Genomic DNA, 24,582 nt, shown 5'->3' with positions numbered 1-24,582 from the left:
TGATGGTTAAAATGACGGGGTGGCCTCTGTCTCCACATCAGAAGGAGCAGGCGGCTCAGCAGCAGTCTGCAGAGAGTTAAGACCACACGCATCCTGTTATTATAAAAACAGTCAAACATTTCAGTGAAGACTTTTAGCCCAGAAGGAAGAAAGTCTCAGACGATGCCTCAACAAATTGATCAGATTTACAGTAAGTTTGACCCCCTCACTGAGGACCAGGTGGATCAATATTTATATAAATCACTGCCACTTCAGTCTGATCAAGCTGTGTTTAACACACAACGATGATATACTGCATGTGTCAACTGTAATTAAATATCATTTTGACATACAGTACTTTACTTGAGTATCTATTCTTAAACTTATAGTTTTACATAAAACCTGACATGCTTATATGATATTACAACGGAGTATTTGGGCCACATTGAGGGGAAAAAATCGGAGTTTTAAAAAATAAAATCATATATCACGAGAAAAAGTTGTAATTTATTGAGAAAAAAAGTCTCAAACTATTTCAAGAAAAAAAAGTTGTGGTATTACGAGAATAAAATCTTAATATTTTGAGAATAAAGTAATAACTTTATTCATTTATAATATGAGAATAAAGACATATTTATTATAAAATAGTCATTTTACTTGGCTTATTTTAGAGGGGAAATAATATGTGGTATGATATGATGCAGTACTATAATACTAATCTACCCAGCAGTATACTAAGTATCTAAAATTGGCACACTACAACATTAAAATGCTCATACATGTATTTGTTAGTGATAAAAACAGAATAATATAATAATATAACACTCTGAAAGGAGCCATTCTGCATAATGAGTACTTTTACTTTTAATACTTTATTTTGCTGATAATACTTCTGTACTTTTACTCAAGTAATATTTTAAATTAAGGACTTTCATTTGTAGAAGAGTATTTTTTATTTTTTTTACTTAAGTTAAGGATCTGAGTACTTCTTCCACGTGACTGAAATGACTGATTTATAACTTCTCTTAATCCAGATAAAAGGCCCGTTGTAGATTTTAGATGAAGTCAAATGTTGCAGCATCTTAGATTAGAGTCATGGCTCAGTTGGTTAATATGAAGGTACATTTGGGGACATTAGTTTTAGACAAAGTTCCTACCTGCTAGATAATGTCTTCTATAAATAAGATGTTAGTTGACTCTTCTGTTCACCTTGTCACACATCACAGGGAACATCTGTACATACATCAGGTCATCAGGTTAATGAGGTAAAAGATCTCTGCAGCCTAGAGAGTCAACATATAGAGTGGAACAACACGGTCTGACCTCACATCTCCATTAGGGATTAACTAATGAACCTAAACGCTTGCTGCGCACATCAAGATCTAACTGTTCCCTGTGTGCTGCATCATTGGTTTGACTTGATAACTGTGACGCAAATGTTGAATATGAAACGCACACCTGTACTTTAATTATGGACATTTGGTCAAGCTGCTAACCTGCTAGAAAACATCCTAACCAAAGTCTTCGGAACAGTCAATTTTTTCCTCACAAAAGAAATTATACTGTATTTTACTTTCCACAAGCAGATTAAATGACTTGTGAGTCATCATGGTAGGGATGGCTTGAAGACTTGTATAAAGGCTTTCACCTTAATGACAGACCAGTTACCCAGAAGAGTAGACAGAAACCCATGATGTTGGCTGCATAAAATCTTTCAGGACCACAAAATACACAGTAGATATGAAACGGTGAGACATAAACTTATAAATATTTTGAACTATGGTGAAAGATAGAAATATTAAAATCATCTGAGCAGAAAGAAATGTCCCCTTGAGCACATTTTAGCTAGTTATTAAAATAAAATCCCTGTGCAATACACAACCTCTTTTTTTCTTGAAATGGATATTTGTATTGCTTCTTACATTTTATTATATTTTATATATCCTGGTATATTTACTATATATATTCTTTCTTTTATGGAGCCTCCCAGCAAAAGCATTTCACAAGATTGTACTTGTTTAACCAGAGTGACAACAAACATGTTGAATCTTGAACTTAAGGCCTCAGTTAAATATAAAACTCAGCTGCAGTGACCTCTAGTGGCAGCTGGGTGATGTGTCAGAAAAGCTCAGTTTAAGGCTGAAACACAGCTCTGCTTTTAACTGCAGCTTCTCTGAAGACAGTTATGTTTATGAAATGTGGTTTATTTCTAACAATAAAGATTTATACTCATTTGATTCTAAACTACTGACAGAATAAAAGCGTCAAAGTCTCGAGACAAACTGACCGAGGGAGGAGGCTGGTGAGCACACACACACACACACAGTATACTCCATCAGCTTGATGTATGCAAACAGGAGAGTTAAAGGCTACAGCAGCAATTTATCTGCTATAAAAATGAACTGGTTTGCAGTAGGCATTGAATATCTACATGCACATCACCTCTTAAATGCTTGTGTATAGACTTCTACACAGCAAACTTGTTTTCTCAAGACGTTACAGCACTAGTGCCCAACCTTTTTCCTTAAGGGGAACTCTTTTCTATCACTGAGTAAAATGACGACCCCTGACTAAAGTGGCATTTTATGGATATTTCAATTCATAATAACAGTACAGAACAGCTGATAAACTGTACAATTAACCCAAATAGTGAACACAATAACTGCAGGAAGTTTGTGTAAAATGAATGGATAAAATTTTAGATTATTTCCTGTGAATATTGCAACAGAGATGTTTTCCTATTATTTTTGGGAAATTTTAATACAAATCTGTATTATGTATACATTTTTTTTTTAATTTCTAACAATTATTCATACTTAATAGGCTTCTTTTTTGACAAATTCAGTGTTTTCTTCTCCCTGATGCTTGGCCATTGTTCTTTAAGCTCTTTGGTTGTTTGAACTGCGTGATTTTCAAATTTTTTAAAGTTTATATCTTAAATAATAATCCAAACTTTTCTTCACAGACATGAATGAAATATAGGCCAACTGTATATTTATTTTAAAAGTTGTCTTACACCCTTTAAAAATCAAGCAGGTCTAGCGACCCCCAGGTTGGGAACCAGCGCGTTAAAGTGTAATTTCATGAAGCCGTTATGTGAATTTTTTTCTTATACACATAGGAGCAAGTCTTCCATTGTTGTACAGTGATGGTGCTTTTGATTGTTATCTGAGCATAAATGTGAACATCTCACTGCTTATATATATATATATATATATATATATATATATATATATATATATATATATATATATATATATATGACAAATGTGGTCAAGAGATGCATTAATTTATCCAAGACATGCATATCTGATTTCCTGAGTTATTGGATGCTCAACAGATCGTGGGTGTGTTCAGAACTGCATACAGGACTGCAACTGACAAATACCTTCGTGAGAATGAATTTCTTGATTATGTTTTGATTAATCAGGCAATAAAATGCATGAAATTTGTGAAATATGACCATCAGTTTGCAAGAGCCGTCTTAAAATTGCTTATTTTGTCTGAGCAACAGTCCAAAGCCCAAAGATATTTCATTAAAAGATGATTTAAAACGGCAAAAAGCAGCAATGTCACCTGACATTTGAGTGTATGTAAGGATTTTTTGGTTTATAAATGACTGCAACTTATTCATTTATTATCAAAATGAATGGTCATGTCACTCAAGCTGAAATCAGGACAAGAGAACAGATGATTCCCTCCACAATAAAGAACCGAACACTAAGACACAGTCAGGTAGTATTGTGTTTGGATGTTTATTTAAAGTTAATCCCACTGCGCACCCCCTCCCTGTGTGAAAGCCTAGTCTGAAAGGAGGAGGATACAGGCCACTATAGCGCCACATCAGCACATTTACAACAAAGGCTACTTGTATAGTCACACCACCTTCCCTCCCCACTGGTATGGCACTCTGTGCTGCCCTGTGATGACACACTAGCATGGTGAGGCTAGCTCATAAAACAACCCCTGGAAAAAGGAAGGTCCAATAAGAGACGGGGCTGAGATTACAGAGCGAGTGACTCCAATTAATGAATAGAAAAAAGGAGGCAGTTTTACTAAATATCAAGTTCCACAGAGAGGAAAGAAATGGGGCGGATGATGGTGAGAGACAAAGGAAATACTAAATATCCTCTCTTGTCTACCGATGTGGCTGCTGATCCACAAGTCGTGCTTTGATGATGTCACTAAAGTTGAATGTTGAGGCTCGTGAACCCCAAAATTCACAGCGTGGTTGTCGTCCTCCAATCAATGACGCAGCTCCTCTCTCCTCCTTCCACACAAAAACGGATGTACTGAGAGAGAAAACAAGATAGATACAGATTGAGAATAAATCAGTGTGTATTTGTTATTAACATAAACAGGGAAAGAGGGAATAACACACTAACAGTGGTCGTCAATCTTTAAGCCTAAATTCAATATACGAGGCAGATGTAGGAATGTGACTAATTTTTCCCTGATGTTGTAGAAGAATTGTGTTTTGTTCCAAGTTTTTCTTACAGAGTACAAAGAACGAGAACTCGCATTCATCAAGATCAATAGCTTTACAAAGAATGAATGAGTTGGTACACAACAGTTAGAAAATGCAGCCACTGTCCATTGAATAAACAGACATTTCCACTGAAAGACATGGTTGTTGAGATTTGCATCAGCAGAGTCAGTGCTTTGAGCAGCACATCCTAAAATACATCCACCTCCATTGTATTGAGAAGGCGGCAGAATTCTCATCTCAAAACTTTGAGCACATAAAAACGTAACTATCTACGTGGTCCGACACAACTAGGGATAAATGAGAAAATATTGTTTTTTGTAATTTGGGTGATATGTAAGGGATAATGTACAGCGAGCCGGTCATTGTTGTGAAAGAATCCCAGACAGGGCGATGCTGGCGGAGGGGTCTCTCATCTTCCTGAAGAGGATTCCGTCACAACAATGACCCGCTAGCTGTACTTTATCCCGCTTATTACACGGCTACTTACAGAAGAAATCAATATTTTGACACAAAAACGGTCCACCAGAGTCCGACATCAACGCTGCGCCCATGGCAACGGTCTGTTATACATAGCAACGGTCTGTTATAGTGAAATTACAGACCACAGAACGCCACGATTGACCCATCAGAATTGAGTATTCAACACAGCCGTGTAATAAGACTCTTTAACAGCACCAAAATATGCAGTTAAGACAGGACCAACCACCAACTGCGAACTACACAATGACACAAATGATAACGTTTTTTCCAATAGAGTGCTACAGGAATGAGTCCTAAAACCTGGAAATGAGTTAGCATTTTAGCACTGACGATTCCCTCGCCTGGAAGTCAATGGGTTTTTTGGTTAGATGCCTGAAATAAGGTCTGTGGTTAACACAAGCTTAAGAATTTTTAATATTTTGTCCTTCGACATAAAATACGTTAGTAAATACCCAACTCGTGAATTTTGAAACCTTTAGGCGCTCATGTGACCGTAGTGTAGTTTGTCTATCGCCTGTCGTTAGCTTTTACTTCTGGCGATTGCATTCATTTACGTTCATTTGTGAAGATTACCTTGCTGAACAGAACATTTAACTATCAGAAACGGTTTGGCCACAGAGCTTATTTTCTGCAATAATCCAAAACCCAATGCAAAAATAAATCCCATTGGCTCTTTGTCGAGGGAACCAAGGTGATGCTAACTTCCTGGTTGGCCTACAAAAATACATCATCCCTGGAGCGCTCTATAAATCTGAATTGTGTGTTGGACATATCTAACTGCCTGTCTGTGTGTGAGTGTTACCTGCGTAGGGGACTACAGATCTCCAAGGGGAATGATTTCTTCGTTGATAAAAAACTCAATGGTCTCCTCCTCCCAGTCCTCCACATTGCTGTCCAGCTCATCCCTGTCCACTCCTGGAGGGCAGACAAACAAACAGGGATTTTATTAATTAAAGATAAAACACTGATGAAGGAGGTACAAGTTAAAGGTTCAGGGAGTAAAAAACATGAGGTCCCACCTCCTCTGAGCTCGAGGCGGATGCTCTTCTGTTCCAGATGGACCTGCTGTGCTGTCTCCCGGTAGCGACGGTAGTCGTCCATCATAGTTCTGCGCTTGTCCACCAGCTCCTACTCACAAACACACAAAACAGAATAATGTTCAGGATTGTAAACATGCAGCTTGTATCACTTCTCTGAAATGATTAGTTTGTCTCTAATATAGAAACTACAATTATGCTACAAAGAGATTTAGAGAGCCTTTTAATCTCTTCACAAGAGACAAAGATTATTGAATCATAACTTAAAATGTGCTTAAACACAAACTTTAATTATACTGTATGTTAATACCATATTAACTGTTAATGAGGGAACAGAAAATACAGAAAGGGCCCAAATAGTTGTGCAATTCCCAACAAACTCTGCTGAATAAAATGGTTAAGATGTAGATGTGAACCGCCGGGATCAGTTAAAGGCATGAACAGGACAAACCTTAGAGGCCTTGGACTGGCTCAGACGATCCTTCTGCTCAAAGATCTTGGAGTATTTCTTAAGATCCTTCTTGATCGTCTGCAAGAGAAAAAGGGATATTTACTGTAAAGGAAGGTTCCACAGCCACAAATCAAAACATATGACATACACAATATAAAGTATGCGTTGCACCAGTACACAGGATGTTGTAGTTGTGAGCCTCAGATCAAAGTTAGAATCAGGAGCCGCAGTGCAGCTCTCATACGAGGTGTCAGAAAAGTAATTTAGTTTGTCATCACCGGCTCTTCGCTCACACACAGATACAGTATAAAATGGTACCTTGGTCTGCTCTATGCCGAGCAGGGTAAGAGGTCTGGGTCTCCAGAGCAGCTGACAGAAGCGGTCCTTGTTGTTCTTCTGAAGAAGACGGCCTTGGAAAGTCCATAGCCAGTATGCATTGTCCACCTAGACACGCATAGAAAAAAAGGTGGAGGAAAAGGATGTGAGTGCAAGTTCAGTATGAATTTCCACCCATCAACGGTGAATTGGTCTGGCAGGAAGGGGAAAGACAAGTATTTCTGGCGTGATGCAGCAGCACGAACCTTGTGGCTCCACCAGGAGACGGAGGTGACGAGAAAGCGACCGGTCGGGTCCCACTCTACGTCAGAGGCCATGTAGTGCTCTGCTATGTTCATCATGGTGCAGTCCGACGTGTCAACAAAGGCAAGAGCTCCGTTCATACTGCACAAACACAGAAAAAGATAAGATTATACACACGCAAGACAAGTCATAAAAACTGACACACACAATGCAAATATATAACACTGTGAGCCTCAGAAAAGAGTTAGAATCAGGAGCTTAGCTCTCATACGAGGTGTCAGAAAAGTTATTTAGTTTGTCATCAGTGGCTTCGTGTTTCTCTCTCACACAAACACACACACAGATTTAACTAACCTCCTGAGTCCAGCCAGCACCAGGAACTGTCCCTGGGGGCTCCAGAAGATGCTGTTGGCCTGCTGCTTGTCGAACGTCTCTGCAGAAAAAAGGACAAAGTGTCACATTCAGTGGAGGTTTATGGTGCATCCTAGACTTTGGCTACATCCACACTGATAAATGTTTGTTTTAAAATGGTCAACTTTCGCTTAGTTTATGCCTAGTGTCCACACTACTCCGGCGTTTTCGAGACCCTAAAACAGAGACGTTTGAAAACGCTGCTGACTCCGTTTTAGTTTTAAAACTCTGGGGAAATGTTGTAGTCTGGACGGACAGAAACAGAGACCTTTTAAAAACGATGACGCAGACACCCACTTGATTGGGTCTTATAAGTCATGTGTCCTTCCCTGATTCGTCACGCCCCTATCACGTGACACTTTTCCGGAAGAAAACAAATGACAACGACTAACCGATTACCAGTGTTTGATTCAACACGGACAACAAATTACAGGCGTGACATTGTTGTCTATGCATTTCATTAATTTTATAATAATACTACTGCCTGCAGGAGGCAAGCTATTATTCGAGCGATTTGCTAACAGTGTGTCCAGCGTAGTTATAGGCACGATTTGCGGCATTGAGGAGGGCGATGGACGTAACACAGAGGACTTTCCTTTTGTTACATATGCTTATTTTGTTCTGCACAACTATTGTGAAGTTCACAAAGAAGCTGTAAACAAACAAAGCATAAATGCTGCTCTCCAACACGAAATGGACTTCCAACCACCCGTAAAGAGCTACGAGTGTGAGAACAGACAACGAAACCGATGGAAACGAGTGACACTTGTGTTAAATTTGTCTCTGTTTGAGTAGGAAAGATAGAGGAAGACCTTAAGTATCAAACAAGTTTTATTATAGGAAGTACAATAGGCTACTCCGATGTATTTTCTGTAACTAAGCAACCAACCGCAGAATGGTCATGTGATATGTGTTTTCAGGCGTGTTAGTGTGGACGGAGATTATTTCTAAAACAAAAACGTATTAGTGTGGATGTAGCCTGGGCAACATAGTGTCAATATGGCAGTTAGCACGTCTGTCCGATCTACTCACTTAGGAGCTCGATCTTGCCGTTGTTTTTGACATGATAGAAGGAGACGTTGATTCTGGGAGACTCTCCGTGGAGAACAGAGAACTTGCTGCCGTTGGGCTCCCATGCAAACGCTATGATGCTTTCTGGAAAGACAGAAACACAAAAAAAAAGAAATCAGGATTTTTCCCCGCATTGGAAACAATCAGCATCACTTTGTGTGTTTAATATGTTCTTACCCTTCATCTCCTGCACATCAACAGGAACCTGCTTCTCTCTCATGCGGAAGATTTCAAAGTTGGTGACGACACCCTGAAAAAGATTGGAAAATAAATTTAGCATTTGATTCTTCTTTTTTTAACCAGTGAGGTCTCAGCTGTTTCTCCTCTTTGTCTCCACCTGTGTTCCTTTAGGAGTCCTGTCCACTTTCACACACAGGTAATCTCCGTTCCTCTGCCAGTGCAGTTTGCAGTCGACAACGTTGAAGAGGTTGCGAACACGGATCTCCTGACGGGAAGGCAGCTGCATCAGAGTCACTCTGGCTGGGATATCTTTGTCCTCAGGTACCCAGAATGCTATGATGTTGTCACCGGGAGACCAGGAGAAGTCCCTGAAGATACAAAAACACACAGATTATTGTCAATATCTCACAATTTAAAAGAATGTAATTACAAGAAACAAATCATAAATAAACATCAAGCCTCTTACTTGATCCCGGTAATCTTGAGACTCTTCTTGTCGAGCAAGCCCATAGACTGAAAGGAGCAGAAACATGGCGTTAATGTCACTTTCACACTACAAATACAACTAAATGTTTTTGTTTTTGTGTGTACTTACAGGAGTCTCATAGATGCTCAGCGTGTCTGCGGTCATCCTGGCAAAGAACTTCCCATCGTGGCTCCATCTGAGAACAAATATTCTCCATTATAATACATTCAAATCACTGCGGGAGCAACAGATGTGAAAGCAGCATTGAAGTAAATGAGTGTTTGACAATGAGAGAGAGAAACTGACTTGAATATGGGCCAGTGTGCAGAGCTCTCGCAGTGGAAACCTCTCTTCTTCTGTCCGGTCAGAATGTCCCAGATGATGATGGCCTGTGGGTCCTCCTTGGTGTCCATCAGTGGACTGAAGGTCACCACGTACCTGGAAGGCATCACAACCACACATGGAGCTTCAGAAACAGCGCTATTGAATAATCCATCATTCATTATTAATAACTTAAGCTTTTCAACTTAATACATTTGAACCAGGACCTTCTGTATTTGGATCAAGAAGCGTATGAAAAACAAGGTGTGTCAGATTATATTCCATTGGTTTTCTTTCTCAATAAAGATTATTTTCACACTGATGTAGCTGCATGCTACATAAAGGCATAGAGGGCTGCCCCCTCTTAGTCAACTAATCAGTTGTTTCGGGCTAAGATTTCTTTAGTCGATTGGTCGTTTTTTTCCATGCTGAATGACTTATTTCCAAGAAACTTATGAGCAGATCTCATGTTAGATTTAAAGTTGTGCATTTGTGTGATTCTTTGTGGAGAAACTCAGTTTTACAGTTCTGTCGATTAAATCAATTAATAGATTGGTCAACAAAAATCATATGAGTGTTAGACAACTAAGAATTGTTTTGGTCAAGGACAGCCCTAAAACCCATTTGTACATGTCTCTGCTGCATTAAAATCAAAATCAAAAAGTAAAATCAGACTTATGTGAATTTCTCTTTTCAGTGTGAACCATTTTTATCTAATTTTACGGAGAAAAAAATCACCATAGTCATCAAATATTAAAATATTGTCTAAAATGATATAGTGTGCGAACTGAACAGCTGAGGGAAGTGAGAGGGGGACTATTTTTCTGTGCATTTCTTCTTTAAATACCACAGAAGAAGAATTTCATCCTTATTAAAGATTTAAAGATTCAACCAGCTGCATTAGAATGATGTCATCTCTTACATTTCAAACAGAGCATGAGTTCACATCCTATATAAACACACACACACACAAAGTAAAAGCACTTCATCAGGTAATGACTAATACTACTAATGCTGTTAATAAGTAGTAGTAAACAGTAACATTGATTACCTCTCACACGGTGAGAAGTCGATGAGGGACACACCCTGATGGCTGAACCTCTGAATCTGTTTGAACTTCTCGCCACCCCACAATGCAATGCCACGTTGGTGGAAGGTGGCCAGGTAGGTGCCCTTAGGAGACCAGCGCACGTACGTCTCCGTCCATCGCTGCATCAAGACACAAAAACATTATCAGTCTGCAAGTCAAACACTATGACCCCCATTAACCCTGCATTTCAAAGTGTGATCAACTACTTACTGCTCTCTCTTCAGATGTGATTGGCTCCTTAGCGTCGTTATTGAAAATGACGGTCCTCTCTCCGGCTTCATAGATCACACTGTACTGGTCACGGCAGTCTGCTTCCTCGGTCCAGTGGCGCATATTACCCTGAAAAGACAGATATTTTGGAATATTTATTCATTCTGTTGATATTCGGTGGCCAACTTCAAAGGATTACATAGGGGCAAAACATCATATTTTCGCTAGTACAAAAAAAGCCTACATAGTAAACTTCTTATGATTAGTAAGAAGAAGTATTTAAGAAAAGAAACACTCACAAAATCTTTGAAAGGCTGCTTCTCTGGAGTTTCCCACTCATCACTGATGTTCATGTACCTGGAGAAATAAGCAAACAGAATGAATCTACTTGTCTCACACATATCTGCCGTCACATTTGCTGCGTCTCTTATCAGACACTGCACACTTACTTATCAAAGTCAGTGAAGAGGTTGACTCTGAATGTATGTTGTTTGTCGAGTTTGTAACCATCTGCGTTCTTTACTGCCTCGAGGGCCTGGGTAGGACCGCCATACTCCAAGAAGATGTACCTGTGTGAAATATGGACCTGTTTTACAACTTGAATTCAACATTAAAGTAAGTATACAGCCATAACAGAGTAGACAGCAATTCACATACCCTTTGGTCAAGCCATCAGCCTCTGGATAGAACTCAGTGGTGATCTTCCCAAACTTGGAGAAAATCTTGTGTATGACGTTCTTGAGTTTCTCCAAACGCTCCGGGCCCACCTGAGGGACGTTGTCCACCACCACCACCGAGTCTATGCCATCAGCCTCCAGAGGCTTCTCCCTCAGGATGTCCTCCAGGAGCTCTGAGGAGAAAAGGAAGAAGGGTGGGGAGATCAGTGAGGGAAATAGACATGTTAGTAGGGCTGACCTGAATGCTTCAAAACTTCAACCATTGCCATGGTAATCCATCTACAAATAAGTATTCAAATGCTTCGTTTTTTATTGTGGTTTTTTTTAAATAAGTATTTAATAATAAAGTTTAAGTATGAATCCCAAAATAGCCCATGAAATAAGGAATAATCCCAGCTGGAATCGAATCAGGGATGTAGCAGGTAAATGGTATGATATACCACCAGGATACCTCACTAGTCAGATTATTCTATAGCCCCAGTTGGCAGGTAAAAGGTGGTACACAGAGGTATTTATTTGTTTTGCCTTATCTTCATTTTATTTGTTTTCTTTGTTAGATATGTGAAATACAAGAAATGTCATGTCTTTCTTTGAAAACTGGAAATTCTGACTAAACATTTCATTGTATAATTTAATTATTAATATTGTTAGTCTGTATGTGTATATATATGTATATATGTAAAATTCAATAAAAAATATTGTAAAACAAAAAAAAAAGGTGGTACACTATGAAAATAGTAAATAACCTGAATTATCTAACTTTTGCAAAGTGCACTACACTCTGATGTCAGTTTACTAGGTACACCAAGCTTAAACTAGTGCAATCTAATGTTTTAGACACATGTTATCCAACTTTATGGTGATTTTGGAAGCTGTAGTTTGCTGTTGAATAGTATTATTTTTCACAGACAGATATTTCTAATGTTTAGCCTACCTTAATTGATATAAATGGGGTGGATAAAATATTAACAAACTGCTCTCGGTAATGTTATTCAAAAGCACCACGACCTCCAAAATGCTCATTCTTATTGTTTTTACTGGGTTTTGGGGGGGGGGGGGGGGGGTTTAACTATTCTTTCTTTGTTATTGTTATTTCTTTTCTTGGTTTTGAATGTTGAGGTTGTTTTCTCTAGTGTACTTGATGGGTTTGTCTGTAAGCTCATCTACTTAAAAGTTGGTTTATAGACTGTTGTAATTGCGAACAGTGAATTGCATATATGAAAACAGCCTTGAAAAAATAAAGTATAAAAAAAAAATCATCATTCATTTGAACACCTCTAAAAAAACTGAACATTATACATTTCACATAGGGGGATTTTTAGTACAGATGTATTAGTCTTCATTGATTTAAGCTAGATCACCTAATAAACTTATCAGCTCAGTGTATAAGAATTACTCATTAACTGATGTCTCATTTGTACACGTTTTATTTGCAGACATGAGGAGGCATTATGGCCCAATCTCCCCTCCTGCAGCAGGATTACACTAATGTGAGAGATAGATCCTAATACCTGCAGCTTCATGCAAACCACCACACAAAGCAGGTTTACAGTAGTGGTCTTAATGATCCAATAGCACAGCTGTTACAAAACGTTTTAATCATTAATCATCTTCGCCTCTGTACGCAAATTGATCTGCATTTCCCCTAAATGCCCAGAGAGACACCAGGCCTCAGCGAGCAGCCTGGTGGTCTGGATGAGGCTACAATGGGCGTGAAGTGAACTGTTAGCAGATAATGTTAAATTAAAGGACTATATATCTGTACTATTATTGGTAATTAAACCCTCAAAGTTTAGCTACACATGAAAGGTCTGGAAGGCAGCTTTGTAGCTATCTGTGTAGCATCTGTAGCAGCGCTATAGTGCAGCACTCAGCTAACTGATTAGCTAACTAGGCCGTAAAGCCTGAGTGTTTCCTGCTCCGCTCACCCTCCTCCTCGACGTCGTCCTCGTAGTCCTCCGGGTCGCTGAAGGACGGCTCCTCCTCGTCGTACTCGGGGTCGTCCACCATGTCTACCGTGTCTTGCATTTATTAAAGCGAACTAACGAGACAGATTTCTCGCCACTACAGGAGCAGAATCACAGATAGAGGATGTTAAAGAGGCGGACGGTCCTCGGCCGGTGCGGCACCATGTGCGGGTCGGAGCGAAAATGGACGATGAGACGGAAATACGTCACAGGAACTGGTTCAGAGTAGTGATGTGTCGGTCGCGAACGAGTCGGTTCAAAGAGCCGACTCTTTTAAGTGAATGATAAGTAGTGATGTTACGTGCTGTGCCGAGGCTTCGGAGCGTGTGTCGAGTAATCCAGGAAGTTTCCTGCGATGCGTGTATCGAGGCTTGTATCGTTTTAGACCAATGACGTCATTGATGACGTCCGAAGCCTCGCTGCCCGGCCGTACCGCCCACTGGTTCATGAAGTGTTTCAGATCTTCACTGGTTCAACCAATGCCGCTTTCCAGAAGTGACACAGAACACTAATATTAACCCTCCTGCAATTATTATATTATATTACACTACACTACAATTCAATTATTGACCAAAGGATTGGTTTATACACTTAAGATAAATTAAACAATTACAATTTATTATACATGTATGTTATATACACATAATATACTTACTAGAAAATATACATTATATTATATATTATATAGATATAAATTGATTAAATGGTAATATATATATTTTTCATTGTTTATAGTCATTCCCAACAGCCTTTACTGGCGCAAAATACAGTATATCACAGATCTGTGGTCCCAGTAGACCACAACCAGCACTTCTCCCAGTAGAGCTCTTACACTTACACACCAAAAACTGACAAAACCTGATATTTTCAGGTGGAATTACATTCATTCAGTCATTCATTCATTCATTCATTCTCACTGTGCAATATCATTTTCCACTTGTGCAATTTTCTAGTCTTGTTTATTGTCAATACTGTATATACTGCTCCTATTTTTTATACTTCCTTCTATTTAAATGGTTCATGTTTTGTTACGCCATCACTAATGATAAGAGCCGGCTCCCGTCCGACAAACACTCCATAGAATAGGCAAGCACCCGACTGGACTATGCACGCACTGTAATAAACCGGAAACTGTCAAACATGTTCTTATAGAGTGCAACAAATATGACGAAGAAAGAAGGGAATTGCTATCAGGAGTAGATGATGTAAATATTACAATGGGGAGTCTTCTAGGAAAGACATCTAAGAAAGTACACAATATTCGAATTAATTACTTAAGGGCAACAGGAATAATGGAGAGAATTTAATTAATATTATTATTATTATTGTTATTATTATTAATAATTATTAATTTTTGTTTTATTGTGTTTTTTTTAAATTTATTTAAATTTAAAAAAAAAAATTCCTGCCAATCTCCTGCTCCACACTCCAGTCCAATAGGTGGCGGTAATGCACCTATAAACTGGTTTGCCAACCGCCAATAAACACCAAAGAAGAAGAAAAAGGCTCCCGTCCAAGAGCCGTTTTTTTTTTTTATTTCTATTTTTTAATTAATTCAAGGCAGAATGATAGGATGATCTTCTCCGCGCCACGGGCACTCCATGCACTGACTGTGATTTATGGTACGTGTCCACAGCCTCCGTGCTTTCCACGCTCCCCATTCATTGTCTATGTAAGCAGCCGCGCAATGCCTTACGGTAGCTGGGCGTCGCGATTCGAGAAATGGAGCGTCACAACGCCCGCTCCTCATTTGCATAAAGTTGAGGGCTAGTCTACTTTATGCAAATCAGGGGCTTCCGACGCGACTCGCCGCCTCTCGAAACTCCTGAGAATCTTTTAAAATAAAAGTTGTCGATCCAAAATAAAGACAGATTCAGCAACTGCATGGATATTTCTCGCCTCAAATGTTTTCAGAAACACATTTTGGTGAACTATTTTCCAAACAAAGAAAGTTTCCAAACAAGCCTCCGTACTGTTTCCAGTTTGAAAGCTGGGAGCAGCAGCCCATGGCGGGAAAGCATTCGTCAAATCAGGTGGGGACAGCCATGAGTCTAGATACAGCCCACCAAGCGTCCAATGTTGGGAAGCGTCGCGTCCCCTCGCGATAAAAAACGCCACTGTGGACAAGTACCATGTTGTGTTAATGACGCGCTGACGGTCTACAGGTACAGAGCAGGAGGGACAGGAGGAGAGAAAGAGAGAGAGGAGTGCGTCGCGCGGAAACGAAGCAGCATGTAAAATTATGGTATTCTGGAAATTATAAGGTTTAGTATAATTATATTGAATAATTTGAAAGCGATATATGTGCACACATACCAATCATAGGTCAAAACAGCGCTAAAATTTGGCTGAATTATAAAAAGACAGAAGTGGTAAAAACGAAGAGCCGTTTGGGAGCTGAAAGAGCCGGCTCTTCTTGGTGAGCTGAGCCAAATGATCTGGCTCACTAAAAAGAGACGGAATTCCCATCACTGGTTCGGAGGGGAAGCCACGCGCACCGGTAGATCCGAAACAGTTTCCCGCGAGATGGACGTTTAGCAAAACTACAAGGAAAAACTACATGTTGTTATGTTAGCTAGCCAGCTGTATTTACAGATAGGTGAGTCAGTGTTAGCCTAGTTATGTGTGCTTCAACGCAACGTTAACTATAGTAGCTGTAAAGTTATCATCCACACAGACAGACAGACACACAGACAGACACACAGGTGAGTATCAGGATGGACAGAGAGTGTGTGTCTCTGCTGCCCGCTGTGTGTGAGGTGCTGGCGAACTCAGGGAGGTCTCTGCCTGATGACACCAGCCTGGAGAAGCTGCTGGACTGGTTCACAGGGCTCACAGAGACTGGTCAGTACACTGGGATAGTTTGCCATTATTCATGTCTTCTTCTCTTCCTGGTTTCCTCTCCTCTCTGACCTCCCAAGGTTTCAGGTGCTTTACTTTTAGCTATAACTGTAGCTAGATGTGAAATGAATTGGAAACAGTTTAGTTACTACTTTACATACAGGTTAACTGGGTTGGTGCAAAGTGACCCCAGACCCTGTGAGGGCCCCCAAAGTCTCCAGCTTCACAGTGTGGCAATTCATTTGTGGTGATTTGATTATTTGCCACTTTGTTTGGGAATATATACACCACTATCACCACTTTGATACCTTTATTATTTCTCTTGATATGATACTTACATGGTGCATATTCCTAAAAGAAGCTGTCATGTGAAGTCTGGCCAAAGTAAAATGCACAAAGCGTGATGGGTACAGGGGGATCGGCCTTGAATGGATAGATGGATATTGGATCTGTACCACTGTCTCATGTCCACCTTTTGTCCTGCTGAAGGAGCATCTCTGCTGGAGGCCTGCCCATGTCTGCTGGAGTTCATATCCACTGTGGTTCACAACACCGCTGCAGACCCCGGTGTCCTCTCCTTCACGCTCAGACTCACCGGCTTATTGGCTGCCGCCGAGGACGGCTTCAAAATGTTTCAGGTAGAGTTAATGACACCTTGTACTTTTACTAAAGTGTTACAAACAGTTTGTGACTTTTGTGATGTTTCCCCCTGCAGGAACGCTCTGTCCTGAACCAGGTCTTCAACCTTCAGCACTGGCAAGAAGCAGGACTCTGGGAGGATCCCTGTTTACGGATCGGCTGGATCCAGGGCTTAAAGAGCATGCTGCAGCACCCAAAGGCTCTCAGTTTCTTTGTACAATCAGGTGACTCTTCATGCAGGAAATGAGACCATCTCTCCTTATATCTTTTATATTACAAAAGACAGTTTGATGAGAGGGAGAGAGGCAATATTTAGGATTTATTTAATCATTTTACCACTTGATAACTGAAATCTGTTTACGTCTCTTTCCAGATTTCATCGTCCCACTCCTACAACTCCAGACAGACACAAGTCTATTCGTTGCCTCAGCCGCAAATCAAATGCTCGCACACGTCCTGCTCTCCTGTCAGCCAGTCTCGTCTGCAGGATGTAACGGCGTAGATAAGAAAGAAGACGGGAGGACGCATACCGGCGCAGAGTACACTGCTGTTGTCACGGCGATCTCAGAGTACCTCAAGGAGTCGCTGGTTCCCAAAGAAAACACAAAGCTCTGTCAGAGTCTGCCGATGCTCAAACTGCTGGCCCTGCTCCTGGCCCAGGCCGGGCCTCGTCTCCAGAACGACCTGCTGCAGACAGTCGCAGACTCTCTGGAGGAACTGGTGACGGCAGGCTGCAGTCAGCTCACGCTGCCGCTGATGGACATCATCCTGGCTGCATGCAGGTAGACTGGCTCTCTCATATGAACACAAACACCTGCTGTATAAATATAATGTACAAATGCACTGAATTGATTGCAAAAGAAAATTATTCTATACAACAAATAGGGCTGTCCTCGACCAAATTAATTCTTAGTCAGCTAACACTCATACGATTTTGTCGACTAATTGATTAGTTGATTTATCAACAGATCTGTAAAACTGAGTTTCTCCACAAAGAATCACACAAAAGCCCCTTTTTAGATCGTGTGTTTACCAGAGATGTGCTCATACATTTCTTGGAAGAAAAGTAATTCAACATGAAAAATAAAGAAATCTTAGTCGACTAAGACCAAAATGACTGATTAGTCGACTAAGAGGGGGGTAGCTCTAACAACAGTTGGCACCCTATACACGTATAATGACTGGCTTCAGTGTTAAACAATGTGCATGTGTGTCTGCAGCAGCTCCGGCGATGATGAACTCGCCTCAGACCAACTCGTCACCCGTCTTCTATCGTCCATGTTGAACATTAACAAACCCGCTGACCTCATTCATGCTGCAGCTGCTTTTCTTCGCAGAGGTCGACAGTAAGCATCTGTTCACTCTCACACAGAATGTGGCATCACCATCACCACAAGCTCAGTTTGTTTTCAGACATCAAGTAGTTCAAGTAGTATAACTCCACCTGTATTATTAATTTATTCTTTATAATACTCTTATACAACATTTTTTTATACAATATTTCATCAGTATGCAGCTTATACTAAACTTCTTATTCATCAGAATATAACATATGTTTATCCTTTGCAACTTAACTGCAATCTGTATATATGTATATACACCACATATATCCTCATTTGTATATATTGTCTTAATCAGCACTTTACTAGTTCGCACTCTGGTAAGATGCAAAACTGCATTTCTTCGTACTTGTACAGTACTTGTACTATGTGCAATGACAATAAAGTTGAATCTAATCTAATCTAATCTAGAAAACTAGTATTAATTTACCCATGGGTGCTGTTTTCTTCTTCTTCTGTGTTTCTGTCCAGTGATAATGTCCACACAGCCCGGGCCGTGAGAATACTACTGCTACCCCTCCACATTATGACTGGTCAGACTCTACTGGACACAAACACCACTGGTAAACCACACAGATAAAAAAACAATGAAAACAAAACGGTCTATTTAAGCATCTTTATAACGAAATATCTTTTTGTTCCTGCAGCAGACGAGCATCGGTTACAAGTGGTTGAGCAGCTGAAGAGTAAAACCTCCTGCATCTCTATGATCTGTGTCTGTCTGACAAACACACCAAACATCACGCTCATGGTGAGGATGGAAAGACAGAAAACAGAGGAGGCTGTATTCTTTATGTGAAGCAGACTAAGATCACTGACTCTCTCTCTCTCTCTCTGTTTCCCTCTCAGCCTCCTGACGTCCTCCCCTGTCCTCCAGTTTTGATTATCACTGCAGTTCTGTCATTATTAAGGATCTGCAGAGGTGTCTCCTCCTCCTCCTCCTCCTCCTCCTCCTCCTCCTCTTCATCCACTGGTTGCAGTGATGTTTGCAGGAACTTAATCGGCAGTGGCAAAGTTCAGAAAAGTGCCCTCGAGGCTCTGACGGCTCTCAACAGCAGCCCAGGTAACACGGAGTGTTTTAGTGTGACGATCCAAATACAAATAATGTTTTCTTTCCTTTTACTAACCAGCTTTACTTCGGCTTGAGGGAAAACTTTATTGGAAAGACATAATCTACTTTATGTTAATCAAGCACCTCAAGTAAACACTGGAAACATGCAGCAGAACAATACAGAAGATCATAAGTCATATACTGAGTAGCCTAATCTCCCCAAATATAATATAAAAGTAACAACAAAATAGAAGAAAGTCAGATAAAATGTCTTTATATACTGACACAAAAACAAATGCAACAGTATAATTAACATGATGATACATGTGTTCTCACACACAAGAGAAGTGTTTTTCAGGATGAAATATTTAGCACGTATCCTTCATCTTGTGTGTTTCAGGAGCCAAGGAGAAGATCAGCGAGGTGTTCACAGTTCTGATACAATATCTGGACAATCCTGATTCTGACCCCACGGTGAGTTTTGTGTTTCCTGTCTATGCATACTGGAATATAACTTATCTCACTACTATTACTGGGGAGCAGCGACTTAGAAGAAGACATCATCCCTCACTGTCTTAACCCACCTATTTAAAGAGATTATTTGGGGGGAAAATGTTGTAATATTTAAATTTCTTTTTAGAAAAAGTTGTAAATTCAAGAAAAATTTATAATATTACGAGAACAAGTCGTAATAATTCAGTTAAATGATTTTGTTTATTGCCGTTTTAGAGCTTTTCAAAACTTCTACTATTACAATGTAACTAGATGTTTCTTTTCCATACTGAGGTACACATTCTGTATAGAGGATATATATTGTTGTAGTGGTGTTGTGTAGTTGGGTGTTGCAAAATAGCTTTCACTATAAACACTATGATGCATAGCATCGGATAGCTGATTTCAGTTTCTCTATATATTTTGTATCTGTCCCTACCAAATAAACCATGAATAAATGTCTATATATATATATATATATATACTGTAAAAGCTGAAATGGTTAGTAATCGTTTGAAAGAAAATTAGTCGGCAAATATTTTGATAAAAAAACGTATTGTTTCAGTCTTTTTTCTAGGAATATTATTATTATTATTATTATTATTAACAACATTCACTGGTTTCCAGCATCTTAAATATATGAATGGGCATTTTTTTCCTCTGTTTTACATCGTTGAGAATTGAATATCTTTTGGTTTTGGAGTGTTGGTCGGATAAAACAAGCATCTCTAGACATCACGTTGGGTTCTGAGAGATTATGATGGGTCGACATAAATGATTAATCAAGTAATTAATCAGCCGATGAATCGAAAATATAAAATAAAATAATCGTTAGCTGTGGCCTTATAGTAGTATATACACATGCATGCCTGTGCTGTGTGTGTTTCACCACATGGATTTGAGCATTTTCCAGGGATGGGAAGTAAAAAGACGGGCAGACAGGCATGTATGTTTTGGCTTTTTGGCTGTCTTTCTGGTTACATGAGCGTCTTTAGCCACTGAACAAAGGTTATAAACTTTTAGCTAAAAAGATCTGTACATCATTATCTGCCTCACATTGTTCTCTTTCATTGAAATGACCGTCTGTATTTCTTAGGTTCTCCACAAGTGCTACCAGGCCTTAGTAAAGTGGATGAGTGTGTGCACAGACCTGCACTTTATAACAGAGCAGCTGAGAGAAGGTAACGTTCACCAGAAGCCTCTTGAATACTTGTGGCTATAATCAGGAATGTGTCACTGAAATTAAATGTATGTGTATCCATATGTTTTAGATCTCGTGGCGGTAGTGAAGAAGCGTGTGTGTGACATGCATTGGGAGGTGAGAGACTCGACGGTGGAGTTTCTGGGACACCTGGCAGGCGTGCGTGTCTCCATGAAATCCGCCGAGGAGGTGTGTGACACGTCTGAGGCTCTGCTGGGCGGCGGCTGTACCACTCCCCTCCTGAAGGAAGCGCTCCAGGACACAGAGAGTTATGTGAGAGCCAGCGCCGTCTCTGCACTGGCAAAGACACTGACACACAGCTGGCAACAGGGGGCAGCGCTCACCCAGGAGGAGGTAAGTGTTTTACATTTGTCTCTGATGGGGAAGAACTGTGGTGCTGTGTCAGATTTTGGATGTTTTAACAGAAGCTGCTACTTTCTTTGAACCAAGAGAAGTTAGGATCAACATTTAGGCCCACATTACAGTATTTTGTACGTTTTGGTTGTGTCCAACTCTCCACACATACTGGGTTCTCATATTTTCAATTTTTCTGTACATACAAAGCAGCTTTCTTCCACCTCCACCGCATCACCCGAGTTCATCCATTTCTAACGTATTCAAATGCAGAAATTGTCATTCTCAGGCCTCCCTCTTTGTAACATTAAAAAACTACCAAGTAGTCCAAAATGCAGCCGCTAGAATTCTTACTAAACCAAAATATTTGAACACATAACACAGATTCTGTCCTAGGGATGGGAAGGGATGCACCAATTAGACTTTTTCTGTCCCAATAGCGATACCTGGGTTTTGTGTCGGTACTGAGTACCGATCTGATACCAGCATTTAATTAATAAGCTGTATGCCTCACTGTGTGGAAGTGACTGGGATTATTCTGCAACATCAGGCTTGACTTAAACATTGTAAACTTAACAACTTTTTAAAACAAAATGTAACAAATACTCAATTCAAAACCTTTATTTAGTCTCGAAAATCATTGAGGTTTCCCTCATTTCCAATGATGACGAGAAATACACAGAGTTAAACAAATCGAAACAAAACAAAGAAGGAAAATACTCAGTAAAAACAATTGCACACTGGGGTGAATTGGTTTGAGATCATCGTCTTGAATTGTCCAGGCGTATGGGGAGTTTAGATTTTGAGAATGTGTTGCAGATAATTCCATGTGTTTAATAAATACATAGATATACTGTTATTAACAGGAATTAAAGGTACAGTTTATAAAGTATATAATATATAAACATAGAATTGAATTGAATAGATCGGCCCCATTGTCACCAATACCCGATCCAGTAATTTGAGTTAATATCGGCCCGATATCCAATCTAGTATCGGTGCATCCCTAGGGATGGGAATCAAGACTTGACTGTTATTGATAAACTTCTGCATCTTTCCAGACTGAAATCGTGAGCCGACTGCTTGAGATCCTCTCAAAGGACACAGAGGGATTCCCCAGGAGGGCCGTTGTACAATACTTCATCTCCTGGTTCTCTTCACGCTCGTCATCCTCCTCCTCCTCCTCCTCCTCGCTCATGATGCAGTCCGTACGCTCCGTCCTCTCACAAGGCAGCGCAGATCTGGACTGGGAGGTCAAAGTTCACACTCTGGAGCTGGCTGAGCTGCTGCTGGACGAAACCTTTTCAGGTCACCGGGGTTACAGGAAGTGCTCCGACGCACATCGTGCCCTGCCGCACCCTTATGGTGTGGTTTCTGATCAAGCTTACACACTTCACACTCACTCTGGCACACGCACGGAGGGCGCGGCGTCGGACTTGGCCGGCGCGGTCGAGCAGGGAGTCATCTCAGCGCTGTTGAGTGGTCTGGTTGACTGCGATAGACCTGTGGGTCTGAAGGCCTGTCGACTGCTGATAACACTCAGAGACACGGTCTGTCCTCTGTCGCTAGGGGCGCTGGATGCAACTGCTGCCATGGCAACAGTGTCCTGTGAGCTGCCTGGCCAGGGATGGGGGCAGGAGATCAGGAAGATACTGGGGATGAAGATGAGCGACATCGCAGCTCAGAGAAGTACGAACGGAGCAGCCGAGGGAGGCGACGGCGTGACTGTGAGTGTGTGTGAGGCGTTGAGGTCTCTGGGTTTAGACGAGAGGCTGGACGTCCTGACTCAAAGCAGCGACCACGTCCACAACTCGCACCTCTCTCTGCTGCAGGACATACTGACTGCGAGCGCCGCTCACACTCATCCAGACACACAACCAGGGCAAGAGGTCATCGTGGACTGCTACTGACACTCACAAACACAGACACACTGCCTTGCGTTGGTTTGTTATCAGTGATGAACAACACACTCTTAACTCAGGGTACATTTGCCTTCATGATGTTGTGATATTTTGGTTACTTTAGTAAAAGAGGAAGTTGATTTTACAGATTTATACATGTATACTGTTTCTATAGAGACCTGAGATCAATTTCAATGTTTCAATATTTTCACATTGTGATTTTTGACTTCACAAAAAATATGTGATGAACAGTATATTCACCTTTTATTTGCTATCAATGAATAAGACTACTGGTAACAGTTTTGAGAATAAGATGTAATATTACTATTTCATTAAATAACAAGCAGGAAGTTGTTGATCTTAGTTGTCTTTTTCATGACGTAATGTCTCTATTGATGGTCAATTTTGAGATTGTTGTGCTGTTTTGCTTCCATAACATGACTTCTTTCAGACTAGTGGAAAGAAAACATCCAAAATACTCATTTAGGTGTTTATTTTACTACCTTGTCTATTCGTTTGTAGATTTCTCCTAAATTCAACAAAAGTTAGCATTAGATAAAGCCTCATTTTAATTTTTAAACATACAATTGTAGAAAACTTGAAATATATAAAAAAGAATTGCCTTAATGTAAGTAATCAACTGGTGAAGTTTCATGGTGATATCTATTAGTTAAAATGTCATTCATATCCTGATTTATAGAATATTTTATTCCTAAAAAGTGATAAAGAGAGATATCTAAAATCCCCTCAGTCAAAACCTTCGACTCTAATATGTCAACAAAATGAAACAATAATTTTGAACCTGGCTTTATCCAACGTTTACATTTCTGTTCTGGAAATTTCTGCAAATTAGCACATATTTGATAGAATAATGCATCATTTGCATATTTAAACATACATTTTTAGAAAACTTTTAATACAAAAAATTGTTGTCTTGGTGTAAGTAATGAACTGAGAAAGTTTCATAGTGACATCTATGAGTGAATTTTTTTACCCTATTCACTTGTAGTGTCTCGTTATTATACATTGATTCAATGCAGTTGTACTCGTCTTTACTTCCAGCAGGGGTCAGTCACAACTCACCAATAAGAGTTCTGCACAGGCCTAAAACTGAGACCAGACCTGAACCTGTGTCTTTACAACCTGACCTGACTCATACTGCTAAAATTGAGAGCTTCATTTCATCCATTACTCATCAGTAGTGCGCCTAGTTGATCGTGCATCTAAGCGGGCATTCACACATGGGTGTCGATGACTGGCACAGTCACACCTTGTCTCCACGTTAGACAGCTGTATTGATTCAAATTGTCATATTTGTTTTGACAGATGTGCGTGAGAAGGATGACTAAAAAAAC

The 24,582-nt window shown here is 40.1% G+C and overlaps 2 protein-coding genes and 2 non-coding genes across 5 annotated transcripts; 1 reads left to right on the top strand and 3 right to left on the bottom strand.

Annotated features, from left to right (window-relative positions):
* Positions 1-3,710: 3,710 nt before the first annotated feature.
* eif3ba (eukaryotic translation initiation factor 3, subunit Ba) lies at positions 3,711-13,620 on the bottom strand. The gene is made up of 19 exons (XM_074629646.1): positions 13,370-13,620; positions 11,422-11,614; positions 11,214-11,333; positions 11,064-11,121; positions 10,765-10,893; positions 10,516-10,673; positions 9,450-9,581; positions 9,273-9,339; positions 9,144-9,190; positions 8,835-9,045; positions 8,675-8,747; positions 8,459-8,581; positions 7,370-7,448; positions 7,018-7,156; positions 6,755-6,880; positions 6,437-6,514; positions 5,968-6,076; positions 5,751-5,863; positions 3,711-4,271 (listed from the first exon to the last, which is right to left on the bottom strand). The coding sequence occupies exons 1-18, from the start codon at positions 13,467-13,469 to the stop codon at positions 5,763-5,765; spliced, it is 2,043 nt and encodes a 680-aa protein (XP_074485747.1). The 5' UTR covers positions 13,470-13,620; the 3' UTR covers positions 3,711-4,271; positions 5,751-5,762.
* Positions 6,632-6,719, bottom strand: LOC141765458 (small nucleolar RNA SNORD60). The gene has a single exon (XR_012593507.1). It is a non-coding gene; the product is annotated as a small nucleolar RNA SNORD60 (small nucleolar RNA).
* On the bottom strand, positions 7,244-7,325 carry LOC141765462 (small nucleolar RNA SNORD60). The gene has a single exon (XR_012593511.1). It is a non-coding gene; the product is annotated as a small nucleolar RNA SNORD60 (small nucleolar RNA).
* Positions 13,621-15,702: 2,082 nt separating the features above from the next.
* Positions 15,703-23,579, top strand: brat1 (BRCA1-associated ATM activator 1). 2 transcript variants are annotated; one of them, XM_074629645.1, is made up of 12 exons: positions 15,703-16,252; positions 16,739-16,887; positions 16,965-17,112; positions 17,262-17,670; positions 18,109-18,234; positions 18,700-18,791; positions 18,879-18,979; positions 19,078-19,291; positions 19,680-19,753; positions 20,868-20,952; positions 21,043-21,326; positions 22,388-23,579. In XM_074629645.1, the coding sequence occupies exons 1-12, from the start codon at positions 16,126-16,128 to the stop codon at positions 23,234-23,236; spliced, it is 2,658 nt and encodes an 885-aa protein (XP_074485746.1). In that variant the 5' UTR covers positions 15,703-16,125; the 3' UTR covers positions 23,237-23,579. The 2 variants fall into 2 exon arrangements, with proteins under 2 accessions (XP_074485746.1, XP_074485745.1); XM_074629644.1 differs by having other exon boundaries at positions 15,710-16,252; positions 18,876-18,979.
* Positions 23,580-24,582: the final 1,003 nt, after the last annotated feature.

This window comes from Sebastes fasciatus, chromosome 3 (genome assembly GCF_043250625.1).
Source record: "Sebastes fasciatus isolate fSebFas1 chromosome 3, fSebFas1.pri, whole genome shotgun sequence".
Classification (NCBI taxonomy): domain Eukaryota; kingdom Metazoa; phylum Chordata; class Actinopteri; order Perciformes; family Sebastidae; genus Sebastes; species Sebastes fasciatus.
This window is presented reverse-complemented; position numbering and strand designations above follow the sequence as displayed.

Coding starts and splice junctions, on each gene's coding strand:
- eif3ba (XM_074629646.1), bottom strand. CDS start 13,469: ATGCAAGACACGGTAGACATGGTGGACGACCCCGAGTACGACGAGGAG. Junction 10,674..10,764: donor TCACATCTGAAGAGAGAGCA/GTAAGTAGTTGA, acceptor GTCTTGATGCAG/CGATGGACGGAGACGTACGT. Junction 9,191..9,272: donor TGAGCATCTATGAGACTCCT/GTAAGTACACAC, acceptor TGCTCCTTTCAG/TCTATGGGCTTGCTCGACAA.
- brat1 (XM_074629644.1), top strand. CDS start 16,126: ATGGACAGAGAGTGTGTGTCTCTGCTGCCCGCTGTGTGTGAGGTGCTG. Junction 18,235..18,699: donor TTTCTTCGCAGAGGTCGACA/GTAAGCATCTGT, acceptor GTTTCTGTCCAG/TGATAATGTCCACACAGCCC. Junction 21,327..22,387: donor CAGCGCTCACCCAGGAGGAG/GTAAGTGTTTTA, acceptor GCATCTTTCCAG/ACTGAAATCGTGAGCCGACT.